This window comes from Sphaeramia orbicularis, chromosome 7 (assembly GCF_902148855.1).
Source record: "Sphaeramia orbicularis chromosome 7, fSphaOr1.1, whole genome shotgun sequence".
In the NCBI taxonomy this organism is placed as follows: Eukaryota; Metazoa; Chordata; class Actinopteri; order Kurtiformes; family Apogonidae; genus Sphaeramia; species Sphaeramia orbicularis.
The window spans coordinates 46,647,707-46,661,261 of NC_043963.1; the positions used below are offsets into that span (position 1 = coordinate 46,647,707).

Consider the following 13,555-nt stretch of genomic DNA (forward strand, 5'->3'; position numbering starts at 1 on the left):
TGCTGATTTTTGACACTGGTGCAATGTCAGCTATTGTATTGCAGCTCCCAAGAAACAGGAAAGAAATCAAGATTGGTTTCAGTAGGCGTACGCATGGTAAACTAACCTATCATTAATACTCATCTCAATATCAGCTGATTTAAACTACTTTAAATGCGTAATCTACAGAATGCATCGGATTCTGTAAGATGATCATATGCTTACAATACCTCTTTGCTCTGGTATCCACACATTTCATATTTCATCAACCCAGGAAACCGATCTGTTTTCTTTTGTGATGATACATTTTCCATGGAATCCATGAGGGGTTGTGTATTTAGTTTAACAATGACGAGAATTTTAAACTCCACTCAGAAAGGAAACACTCTATCCCTTAGTTTATCACAAACATTCACAGTTATCACATTTTAAAATACACAATTTTCACAGGACAGGATTAAAAGCTGTCACACACATCTAGTGAAAAGTATTCGGTAACTACTGAGATGTTGTGGAGCAAGAGTTTAAAGCTGCATTAAATAAAGGAAGCACTGTAAAGTATAAAGCCTTATATTTTAATTTGTACAGAAGTCCAGCACTGCTGCATATGCAGTTAATTACTTCAAACCACTGTCAGTTATATAAATGTTTTAGGGTACTGTTCAGTTTATTTTAGCCTTGGTGTAATATGTGTTTGAATGAGAAAAAAAAACCCCACAGAATCATTGGCTCCTGTTATCCCTTTGCAGATGTTCTGACTCTGGGGCTATATTTTAATTTGTTGCCTGGGTGTGTGTGGCCTACTCACACCTCTATATGTCTTTAAATATAGTCTGATGTAGCTTTACAGGTATGTTGCAGTTGCTAATAATAAATGGAGATGTTGTTTTTAGATTGCAGTGTGCCTTGTAAGGTGTCTTGGGAGAAGTTGGAAGCACTGTGTCGCTTAGAGGGCCTCCACTGTGAAGAGCTTGGCGTGAGCAGAGCCAAAGTAAATGAGTACGAAGTGGAGTTCCTCTGTGACTACAAGAAGACCAAGGTAAACAGACAATGGATGGGAATGACTGATGCAGATCACTGTGTCTTTGAATGTGCATTTTAATCAGCTCGAAGTGGTAATTAACGTTTACGTGTTAACAGACTAAGCTACACTGTGCCTTCAAATTATCTGTAACGGATGTCAAACATGCGGCCTATGGGCCAATACCAGCCTGTTGAACTTGTTTCAGTTCAGGTTCCTCATACAGACCGATATGATCTCAAGTAAAATACTATTAAGCATAATAACCTGTAAACAATGACTGCAAATTTTCTTCTTGGTTTAATGTGAAAATAATAATATTACTTTGTGCCTATAAATAATGACCATTCCAAATTTTTGTCTTTGTTTTCATGCAAAAAAAATGTTATATTTTCATTAAAAAAAACATCCTTTAACAATAAAATGTGAATAACCTGAATAAATATTAACCTGAAATATCTAAAGAAAATTAGGTGCAATTTTACAATTTAATGCCTGTTTCTAAATGATTTGTGCCTTTGAAGAGCCGATCTGTTATCAGGGTTCCCGTGGGGTTTTAAAAAGTCTTAAAAGTCTCAAATTTACAAATCTGCATTTAATACCTCAAAAAAAGTCTTTAAAGACATTAAATTTGATATGGGTTAAGTTATGTTGACATAAACTTGTTTGCTTGTGTTTAAATGTGTCTGTTAAATGTCCAAGCTGCAAAGAAATTAACATTAGTCGACCCAGTTCCACCCGTTCCAACATTGCAGCCCCTGGTAAGAAATGACTCAGAACGGTGGGAATCAAGGTGTTGAAGTAAATAAATACATTTCCCTGAATACTAGGAGTCACAAATTGTTGCCAGTATGTCTGTGAAATCGGCTGTGAAATGGGCATTAAATTCTGTTCTAAGTTATCTTAAAAAAGTTATAATCTTAAAAAGGTCTTAAAAAGATTTAAATTTAATTGTAGAAACCTGTAGGAAACCTGGTAATGCACATGTATAAATGATAAGTTAAAGCGTAATATTGTTAATATTGCTTTTTTTTTTTTTTTTTTTTTTTTTTTGAGAAATGTCAGTTTTATCAGGTTATTCACATCTTTTTATTTGAAAGGATAGTTTGTAAATGTAAATATTTTCATAATTTAATGTTATGTTTTTTTGCACTAAAAGAGAAAAATTTGGAGTTGTCATTATTTATAGGCTATTATGCTATTGTTTTACTGGTTCGGTTTACTGGAGATCAAATTTGTCTGAATGTGGCCCCTGAAAGAAAATGAACCATTTATCTGTTCAGTGGTTGATAATTGACTAATCGCACTGTTTTATTTATTTATTTATTTATTTACCGGACTGTAAACCGAGGACCCATGATAACACTCAGAAAGTCCGTCAAACTGTTAATCTGTCTGATAATCAGTCCCTGAATGTCTTGTCAGCCCTGTTACAGCCAACACAGCACGGCTCCACCCTGATACTCTGTTCAGATATCCCTACAAAGTAAATGTCCGTTTTAAAAATCAACCCATTTAGATAAGGCACAAGTGACTGAAGAGGGCCGTGTTATTTTGTCAAAATTTTCAGATGCATTCATTCTGTTATCCAGTACCTCACAAAACTGTGTACACTTTTTGCATTTTGGGGAATTATTTCACTTCCACCTCTCAAGCCCATGTGTTAGAGGTGCAGGATTGAAATGTATTATACATTCTCTGATTTGTTTTTACAAACAAAACTGTTGCTCTATAAAACAAAACAAATATATAATTGTGATTTGTGAAAATGATTGTAACAAAAGTGAATGCACCTCAGATACCAATGTTGATTAGAAATGATATAGACTGACATGGACCTGTGAAGTAGACAAATGAGTCCTACTCAGAGGGTACACAGTGAGTGACATTATGATAACCACAGTATGGTTATTACAATGGTTCATATCATTCCACATGCCATAACACTGCTGAACTCAACATAGTATCACCCTTTTTCCCTCACACACCCACCCTCACCTACACAGGACTGCTCCAGTGTGTAATATAACTGTAAGACTCACTACTGAAAGTAGTCTTTGATCAGAGAAACATAGTTTTTAATACTTAACACATAGTTTTTCTATGCATATTTATTCTATCCTGTATATATAGTGCCTGTTTTATTTATTACTGCTGCCTCCTGAGCCAACTGCATTGAAATTTCATTTTTGATGAAATGCAAAATGTGGAATGACAAATAAAGTCTGTCTATGTTTATCATGAGCTCATTTGAGGAATCTAAATCAGATGAGAGGGAATTCCAAAGAAAACCAAATCAGTGTACTCTGAAGTGAAAAGAAACCATATGAACCCAGACACCTGTCACAGTTATTACATCATCCCCTTACTGTGATTACTGTGGCAAGTCACAATAATTTTGCATAATAGTCATAATGGATAAATTCTCCATTCATCTGCATAAGCACAGCTGAATAAAACCAACTCAAATGTCATATTTCATCTCCATTTCAACATCATTTTTATGTCTTAACAGATTACAGTTTTGTGAAATCCACTCTGTGCAATTTTTATTGCGTTCCAATGCTCCTTGCCATTTAATAATTGCTCTTCACCAGTAGGTAATGGACTGCACTGTATGTTTATTGTATACATTTTTTTCACATTTGTGCTGTACCAATGATGTAAAATAAGCAAAAAAGGGTATTTTTAATTATATAAAAAGGGTGCTGTAGCAAGTGCTGCATCAGATCTTCTGACCTCCACATTTAGACCCCCTACACATGTACTTTAGATGCTGTATTTTTGCGTTTGTATTTATAATGGAGGGAGAAAACTAATTTTTTTTTTCCTGGTATCATTTTGATGTTAGAATATTCAGGATTCTATTACGAATTCTCGATGCTTTGAAGTGTCTGTGTTGGTTTTGAACAAAATCAGTGTTTGTTTGCCATGAAATTCAGGATGTTGTGTGTTTCAGGACGACGAGTTCTACCTGGTTAAATGGAGGGGCTTTGCAGCATCAGAAAACACCTGGGAACCCAAGAGGAACCTGAAATGCCCCAAACTGATAAAGCTGTTTCATGTAGACCTGGAGAAGGAGCTGAGGCGTCACAGGAGACGCAGTATCCCTAAAAAACTGGATAAGGAAGTGTCCTCGTTGCTGGTCCAGAAGGCTCAACTCCGTCAGAGTCTTCAGCGCTGGATGGAACATTTAAACACGACTCGCAACCACCCGGGTCGTATCTTTGTTGTCAATGAAGTGGACCTCGAGGGCCCACCGAAAAACTTCACCTACATCAATAACTACAAAGTGGGCCCGGGTATTGTGTTAGATGAGATGGCTGTGGGCTGCGAGTGTGTAGACTGTCTAGAGGAGCCAATCAGTGGCTGTTGTCCAGGTGCCTCCTCGCACCGCATGGCCTACAACGACCGAAGGCAGGTCAAGATCCGGCCGGGTCAGCCCATATATGAATGTAATGCTCAGTGCCGCTGTGGTCCCGACTGCCCCAACAGAGTAGTGCAGCAGGGGATCCAGTTTGATTTGTGCATCTTTAAGACGGAGAACGGCCGTGGATGGGGTGTCCGCACTCTGCAGCACATCAGGAAGAACACATTTGTCATGGAGTACGTGGGAGAGGTGAGACCCTCCTTCACCTCAACAGCACTCGCGCTTTGTCATTGCTTCAGTTCCAACCTTTTCTTTGTTCACAAGACAATGGGCCTCATGCAGCAACATTCTCTTAAATTTGTCTTACATTTTCAAGAAAAAAATAAAAGGAATCAACTCCGGATCCAAATCTGCTCTTATACAGGTTTCCAGAATGAACATTTTTACATGATCATAAATGGGTTGGGCGTGGCCTATTAGTACTATGTTAGCTTCATAGCGTAATTGCCTAACTCATACACAAATGAACACAAATATTGGGACACATCAAGGCTACAGCTGTAAGATGTCCTGTCCATGCTGATTTGACATATAAACATCAATATTAATAATCATTATGATATTTATCACAATATAAAACTATATTGTGACATTTGTCATTATTGTTTTGTATCCCAGACCCTTGTTAGAAAAGAAACACCTGAATTCAACATGTCCCAATACTTTTGTCCATTTGTGTATGACTCAGGTAATTATGCTATGAGGATAATGATATGTGACGCCCTCTAAACACCATAATAGGGCAGACGTTGTGCCGTGTGCAAACAGCTGACTTTAGATTCAGTAATTTCACAGACGGCACCAAAAAATACTAGTAAGAAAAAGAACTTTAGCGGCAGTGAAATCAGAATACTTTAAATTCTAATCAAACAAAGGAAAATGTCAGCTTTAGTGTCTGTACTGGTTTTACAGGAACAGCAAAAACACAGCAAGTGATGGAAACAAGTGATGCTGTGAAGGCCGTGTCAACACTGGGGCACACAGTTACACAGATAAGAAGAAGGTGGTTTGATGTAAAAATAGTCTCTGACGTGCTCTGTAGTTAATTTATGAGCATAGGTAAACAAACAGACCAACACATGGAGTACAGCTTCATCAGTGTCTGAAATGAAGACTCTCTTAATGTCTATTATACTCAGAATTTAAAATTCTCTCTTCCAAAAAATCTGAAAGGACTCAGTGGATCCCACACTTGTTATTCATTTATGGGCCATCAAGACAAAAACAGAGCTGATGGATAAGAAGTTTAAGGGAAAAACATTTATTTCCCCTATGCCATAAGGATGTCATTTTCTTTAATTATTTATTTTTGTTGTCGTTTTTTCTGATATAAAGGTGTCCAGTCAGATGCTCCACTTGACATTGATCTGATATTTTTCAACCACAAATTAAATTATCAATCATAGAAATTCCTCTAAAATGTAAAATAACCCGCCTTAAATTGTATTATGTGTTTCTGTGTTTGTGAAATTCAAATCATGTTTCCTGTGCTCTGATGTTTTTCTCTTATCTTGGTGAGAAAGCACTTGACCACTTATCTGGAGTAAGAGCAAAAATATGAAAACACTGGTAAATCTCAGAAATCTATGGGTATTAAAAGATAGAATATGTAGGATATGAACAAAAATAAGAACATTTGTTTGCATCTGATTTGTTGCATGAGGCACATAGTTCAAAACGGATGATGTGATTTACTTTTCTGAGTATTAAGTACTCACCAGTGAACTACGATGAAGCTGACTGATAAATAGTGTTGGAAATTAATTCTCTGTCCTTCTAAATAAATGCATACATTTCAAACTGAAAACAAGTGGTGGTGCCAGGCACAACAAACCCCACCCCTGGCATGTATTTTAGCTTATTTTAGCATGGATCCAGCTGATGTCATCATGTCTACGTGTGCGCTGATGTCAGCATATCAGTTGCCTCTACATATGTGCCAAGTTTGAAGTAAATTGAAATTAATTATTATTAATTAATTAAAAATTTAAACTTTGACCTACTTTTTCCAAAATGTAACCACATCTATTCTAGGTCACTGGTAATCTATAAACCCAATTTGGTATGAATTCAACCTATAATTTTGCTGCTGGAGTGTTAACAATCGGACAAACAAGCCAAACCAAAAACAATACCCCTTGCCTCCCCTTCGGAGAGTGGATAAATATTTATAATTGTTTTCAGATTCATTCTCAGCATTTTAAACAGAATGTTAAAGAAGAGGCTCACTTCTTGTTCCTTTACCTTCCTTTTTTCCATATTTCCTTCAGATCATCACCACAGAAGAAGCAGAGAGGCGGGGTGCCGTGTACGACCGCCAAGGCTCAACATATTTGTTTGACCTGGACTATGTAGAGGACGTGTACACAGTGGATGCAGCCTACCAAGGCAACATCTCCCACTTTGTCAACCACAGCGTGAGTCCCTCAAACAACTAGTAATGCAAGCAACATAATGAATGGATTAGTGCAGTAGTGATTCCCGTACAGAGGAAGTGCATCAGTTTTTTTCCCTGAATATTGTTAGAGGTTAAAGGTTAACCCTTTAACCCCTGAGACATTATTTCAATGAAACGTGCTGCTGTGAGTTTGTGTTTGTTTCAGTGTCATAAAAGCTGATGTGAGTATGTGCTTGTGTTCCTTTTCTTCAGGAATCCTACTTTCAAGATCTGATGCATTGAAGTTTGACAGGTTGTTACTAAAAAAGGCACTCAGAATGTACAGCAATAAGAGACTTAGGATGTGGACCGTGAACTGGAACACACTGAACGACAACAACTATTTGAATGTTGCCCCAGTAGTTTTTGTTTAGGGGCAGTTTTTTTTCTAAATCAGTCCAGCTGCTTTTCGGTTCCTGGTTGAACTCCAGAAAGCAGTTACACGGTTAAAACCTGGTAAAAACACAGTAGAAAAATAAAGAAAACTCAGGACAACACTGCAAACAGTAAAAACAAAAAGAACAATAAAAACAGTGTAAAGAAAAAAAGCCCAAACCATCTATTTTTATAGTGAGTTGATTTCAGTCTCTGCTCTGTGTTTTGCCCCCCATTGCACAGGTGTCGGGGGTGCACTAAGCATGCTCAGATGTCAATGGAAAGTGCAAGGTCTATTCTATCAGCACGTTTTGAAAATGTTCTTTTTGAGGTTTAGTTGATTTTTTCTCTGAATATTTAAAATAAATCATCCATTCAAAATGCTCACCAGACACGTCAGGGGCTAAAGGGTTAACTTGTTTTATTAGGGAAATTCGGTCTCTGCATTTTACAATGTAATTAGCATTAGCGATTAGCATTAAGACATAGCACACATTAGGAACAGTGTGCTGCCATCGAAGGCGCCTGGGGATTAACTCCAGATCTTTATGAGCACCGTGGTCAGGGACACTGACAGAATTACCCTGATGCCACGGGTCTTCCTTTGTCCTTTGTCCTTTCTGGTATGATTCAGAGAAGCTTGGTTAATGTCCATGTCAGTCAATTAAAGGATATAATGTGAGCAGTTTAAAATACTAGATATCATTCAAATATTGTTCATACCCTGTTCTTTGATATTTGTTCCTGAATGCTACTTTTTGTTTTATTCCAGTTTTTTGTTTAGGCCGGGGCGATAGATAAAATACAGTAATTTGATTAAAGTTTTTGAATGTTGAAAACGATGCCTGACTCAAAATTGTGATTAGTTTTCCCGTGCCGTCATCTAAATTTATGGTTAAGTGTACATTAGTATATTGAAGGGGGATCCTGGGAGCAGTATGTTTAGAAGAGGGCATTGGGATGTTTTTTGGGTTGTCTGTTTGACTCAAGATAACACAAGTTCAGTGAAAGATCAGTTGAAAACTTCAGCTAATTAAAATTAATCCTGTTTTTCACTATGTAAAGCTTGCCAGTTTAGTCTGTTTGTGACTGGATGATGTAGTACATAGTTTTCAGCATTTCTGTCTTTGTATCACAGCTTTGTAAGTGTTTCCTACAGAATCGTCCTGTATGTTAAGCGTATGCACGTCACTGTTGAGGTGTTCAATAGTACGATGGATCAGTAGTTGTAAAGGTGCAGTTGTGCTTTAAAGTGTTGTCAGAATATGAATTGAATCATGGTATGCACCAGTGGTGGCCCGTCAACAGAGGGCGCTAGGGCACCACCCCACCTGTCTCACATGAAGAAGACGACGACAGGAATCACATAAAATAATTTTACAAAATACGTTAAACATGATACAGCCCGTGTATAATCTGAATTCAAGTGTCGTTTAAAAATGTTATCTGTCGTTTAGTGAACAGTCAAGTGATGTGTTATAGGCGTAAACGTCACATCCCATAAAGAATCAACACATTCCTCAGAAATGCGATGTTACAAGATCATATAAACCAGGGATGAACACACTTTTTCAGCTTTTGAGCTACATTTAAAATGACCAAGACAAAATGACAAAGCAGATAGGTGAGGACATAATACTACTGACTTCAATGCAGGAGACTGGGGTTTGATTCCTGGCAGTAGCAGTAACAACACTGCCTTTCAGCCCTTAAGCAAACTACTGTTTTTTTAATGTGATGTGATCTACTTGTACTACCTTCACCCCTGGTCTAAATACATTGTCCGTATTATCAGTGGAACAGACACTTGTCAGGGACATGCCTGACTTTAACAATAGAGTCATAGATAAATGTGCATGGATGAAATTTACATATGAAACATACCTGACTGAAAACACATCCTGTGTATTCATATTTTAATTTTAGTTAATATTTTAAAATAGTAGTTAATATAATAAAATAGTGGGCGACACGGTGGTGCAGTGGTCAGCACTCATACCTCACAGCAAGAAGGTCCTGGGTTCAATTCCAACACCAGTTGACAGGGGTGGGATCCTTCTGTGTGGAGTTTGCATATTCTCCCTGTGTCTGCGTGGGTTCTCTCCGGGTACTCCGGCTTCCTCCCACCATCCAAACACATGCACTGATAGGTTAATTGGTTGATCTAAATTGCCCACAGGTGTGAATGTGAGAGTGATTGTTTGTCTCTATGTCAGCTCTGCCATGAACTGGTGAAATGTCCAGGGTGTACCCCGCCTTTGCCCGTAAGTAGCTGGGATAGGCCCCAAGTGACCCCCGTGTCCCTAGTGAGGATAAAGCGGGTTCAGAAAATGAATGAATGAATGAATTTTAAACTAGAAGCACTCGGAGAGCGCAGACCTCCGCCAAGGCTGATCAGTGGCCCCCCCCGTGGGCCCCCCCACCCCCGATCACCACCAAAATTTAATCATTTCTTCCTTATCCCATTTCCAACAAACCCTGAAAATTTCATCCAAATCTGTCCATAACTTTTTGAGTTATGTTGCACACTAACGGACAGACAAACAAACAAACCCTGGTAAAAACATAACCTCCGTGGCGGAGGTAAATAGTGGTGCATGTGCTTTGGTGTATCCTAGTGGTGTTATGTGGTTAGTGCAGATGAAAACTGAATACTGTACTCCACCAAAAAATAATTTCACCTTCCACCACTGTTTTGCACAGACCAGTTTCTGTTCCTGTATTTAACACAGTCATGCACAGACCAGCTGTCGGCTCTTACCAACTTGTTTACGGAGCTGATCTGATGTCAGACATATCTGTGGAAATTATATTTATGTTTTTCAGTACCAACGAGTTTGACCCTTAAGAAGTTACTTGATTCACTGTTACACCGAAAGTCAGACACTGACAATAATTAGTTCATAAATGAAGAAACAACAGTAATGTTGGCATTACCAGTTGTACTCACCTTTTCTCACAGAGTTGGGCTGATCTGTCTGTCGTGGTACTTCTGCTTTTAGACGTTGTTAGTTCAGGGTCTGGCTCTGTCGTGTGTTTTGAACAGAGCCCTTCTCACATGTGTATATTATAAACTATAGTTTGTTCTGTTAGTTTCATTTTTTCTGGGCCTGGTAACCTTAACAACACTCGAAGTTCATCCCAAAATGTATGTGCATCTGTGACATGGTTAAGACTCTGTTCACAACTATACTTTGACTAAGACGTTAGTGGGACATTGAGTGTTTGGGCACCACAGTGTGTATCTGTGCAGTATAACTGGAGGGTTTTCAAAATTAAAACACTTTAATCAGGGCTCTGAACTACCTTTTATGAACCTCCTCCCATAGTCATTTTTAAATAACAACTGAATGTCTCCTGAAGTTAAAGTCAACTATCCCAGCTTTAGAGTCGTTAATCTACATTATCATTAGTTAAAACCACTCATTGTGATTTTTTTTTAAACAAATGGAACACCATCAGTTATCCACCATCAGCCCTTCTATTTTCTTGATTAAATTCAACTTAAAAGATAAGATTATTTGGAAACCTTTATAATGTTAATCAGAAGTGTAATTGTATCTTACATTACTAGATTTCTCTATAGATTTATTCATGACTTTGATGGATGTGTCTGTCTCTATGCTCTTTTTTTTCCTCTGGGATATGTAAGGTCTGCCTCTGTTGTGTGTTTGGTTGTGTGTTACTCTGAAAGAATCAGAACCAACAGTATAATACTGACTTTATCAAATGCTCTGTAACACAAAATCCTTTGTCTTTTGTTTAGTATTTGTCAGCTATTGTATATCATTTTAATTCTGTTTTTGTATTTAAATAATTTTGTAATATGAAAACTATTTACATTTATTTATAGCTATTACATTTAATTATTTATATTGTTATGAGTTCCTCTGTAGGAGTTCATACACTTACTTCTCTGACTACAAGGAGAATTTCACAGTCTTTGATCATTACTTGCATTGTATTGTTGAAATGACATGGCTGTTTTTGTTGTTTTTTTGTGTGTGTGTTGCAGTGTGACCCCAACCTACAGGTGTACAATGTGTTCATCGACAACATTGATGAGAGGCTCCCAAGAATTGCCTTATTTTCAACGCGGGCCATTCGAGCAGGGGAGGAGCTCACCTTTGACTACAAGATGCACCGTAAGTCTACGTCATTTTTGCAAACTGTCTTTCTTTAGTCATCAGCAGAAGAGATACATCCAATTATTAAAACTAGAAAAGCACTCGGAGAGCACAGACCTCCACCAAGGCAGATCAGTGTGCCCCCCCCCCCCCCCCCCCCCGATCACCACCAAAATTCCATCATTTGTTCCTTGTGCCAGTATCAACATTTCCTGAAAATTTCATCCAAATCCGTCCATAACTATTTGAGTTATCTTGCACATGGACAGACAGACGAACTAACGCCGGCAAAAACAAAACCTCCTTGGCAGAGGCAAACACAATCAAATCCATTAGTTTTTCTGACTGCTGTCCTGTAAGTAAAACATTTATTTATTAGCGAGACAGAGCATCTTGGAGCTGAACACACTCCTCTGCCTGATCACAGTCCTGTGCAGAGGATGCTGGGAGTTCTCCAGGATGGAGAGAATCTTCTCCAGGGTCCTCTCTGCGACTGACACCAATATTTCCTTTAACACTAAATTAAGTACATACATACAAAATTAAAAAATGTGCACTCAGTTAAAAATGAAAAGTGCATTCAGTCACTTATTGAACAGTTAAATACACAGAAGTTTTTGTGCTCAGTGTAGGTAAACCATATCTGATGTAGTCGTTGTCAGACCTGAGTTTCACGTGATATAAATAGAAACTTTTGAGTCTTTTATTCTCTGAAATGTCTAGTGTTAATTAACATTACAGTGCAGTACTGCCACCTACTGTTGGGGAGTGTGAGTGGGCAGTGCTCAGCTCCATAAAAATAAAGCACTGGATTTGTTTCTTAACATTATTTTCTGCCCAGACAAAGGTCTGTGACCCACAGAAAAGGGGTTTGAGACCCACCAGTTGAGAATCACTGATGGAGAGGTAGCCCAAACGTTGCTGCTTTATTGAACGTATCCATTCATTATTTAATTTTCCTTTAATTTGTCACCCAGTTTAATCTTCATTTCCTTTGACTGACGCAGCTGCTACTGCGACTAACAGTGGTCTTCATGGGCACATTTCATCCTGTACTGCTTTTTGGGGTTTTGGGTCCATTCTTGAAGGTGATCTGTTAATACTGTTCTTTGAACTGATCGCTGTCAAACTTTGTTTTTGTTTCTAGTCGATCCAGTGGACACAGAAAGTACCAAAATGGACTCCAGTTTCAGTTTAGCAGGACTCCCCAGCTCTCCAAAGAAGAGGATCCGAGTGGAGTGTCGCTGTGGATCGGACACATGTCGAAAATACCTGTTCTGATCGGAGACCGCCTGGAACACTACGTTCCCCATCCGCCATTGTAAAGATGCTGTACAGATTTTTATATTATTTTTTTTAAATTTTCTTTTATTTTCCAAAAGTCTAAAGCCGTCAACAGTTTTTTTTTTTGTGTGTGTGTTTTTTAGATGTGAACATGACAAACTCTTCCCTGTGGCTGAAACCACAACCCAGAGTATCAAATCTTTTATCCATGTATGTTAGCAAGGCTCAGAGCTGCAGTGAGTCTGTGACCTTGCATCAGTTGAATTCAGTGAACTATTTCACTACTTATCATTGATGAATTGTTTGTGTTTCTCCGTCCAAGTAAAACTGAAAAATAAGACTAGATGGATAGACCATGTAGATAAGTTACTTAACTCGCTGTCAGAGCAGTACAAGAATGAACTACAATAAAAAACCCTGTGCTCTGTAAGTTCATGTATAACAGTGCCCATGGTTCTAACTGAACACAGTTGACGTCTGTAGGGTTAGTGAACCAGGTGACAGGATAAGAACTCCACAGAGCCACTTCCTGCGTCACTCTGACACATGCAGCTTTTCAGTGCAGGTGGACTCATCGCTTTAATGCTTGTGTTCCTTCAAGTGTCACACTGACGTACTGTCATGGCCAACAGAAACTATAGTAAAACTATACTGAAAAGGAATCCAGATGAGAGTTAAATTGTATATAACTGGAATAAATGTTTTTAAAACCTGCACTGGCCCTCTTAAAGACTTGCTCCATGTGACATTGTTTGACCCAGAAGTACCTTTTTGCAGATTTTTTTTTTTTTTTTTTTAATACAGTTTGTGACTGCTGGCAGAGACTTTTCACATCCACTCTGGGTACTTGAAGTTAATCATGCTATTGATGCTCAGTGGGTCCCAAAGAGGTGCAGATCGTT

At 38.2% G+C, this 13,555-nt stretch overlaps 1 protein-coding gene across 2 annotated transcripts in view; it reads left to right on the forward strand.

Moving 5' to 3' along the window:
* LOC115423105 (histone-lysine N-methyltransferase SUV39H1) overlaps nt 1-13,068 on the forward strand; it is a 13,962-nt gene extending 894 nt beyond the window's left edge. The window contains exons 2-6 of one of the 2 annotated variants that reach the window (XM_030139828.1): nt 873-1,018; nt 3,960-4,619; nt 6,701-6,847; nt 11,258-11,387; nt 12,517-13,068. In XM_030139828.1, coding sequence (XP_029995688.1) covers nt 873-1,018; nt 3,960-4,619; nt 6,701-6,847; nt 11,258-11,387; nt 12,517-12,650 — 1,217 coding nt within the window. In that variant the 3' untranslated portion in view covers nt 12,651-13,068. Of the gene's footprint in view, nt 1-872; nt 1,019-3,959; nt 4,620-6,700; nt 6,848-7,080; nt 7,197-11,257; nt 11,388-12,516 lie in introns of those variants that run through there. The other variant, XM_030139829.1, reaches the window with a different exon arrangement.
* The last annotated feature ends 487 nt before the right edge of the window (nt 13,069-13,555 follow it).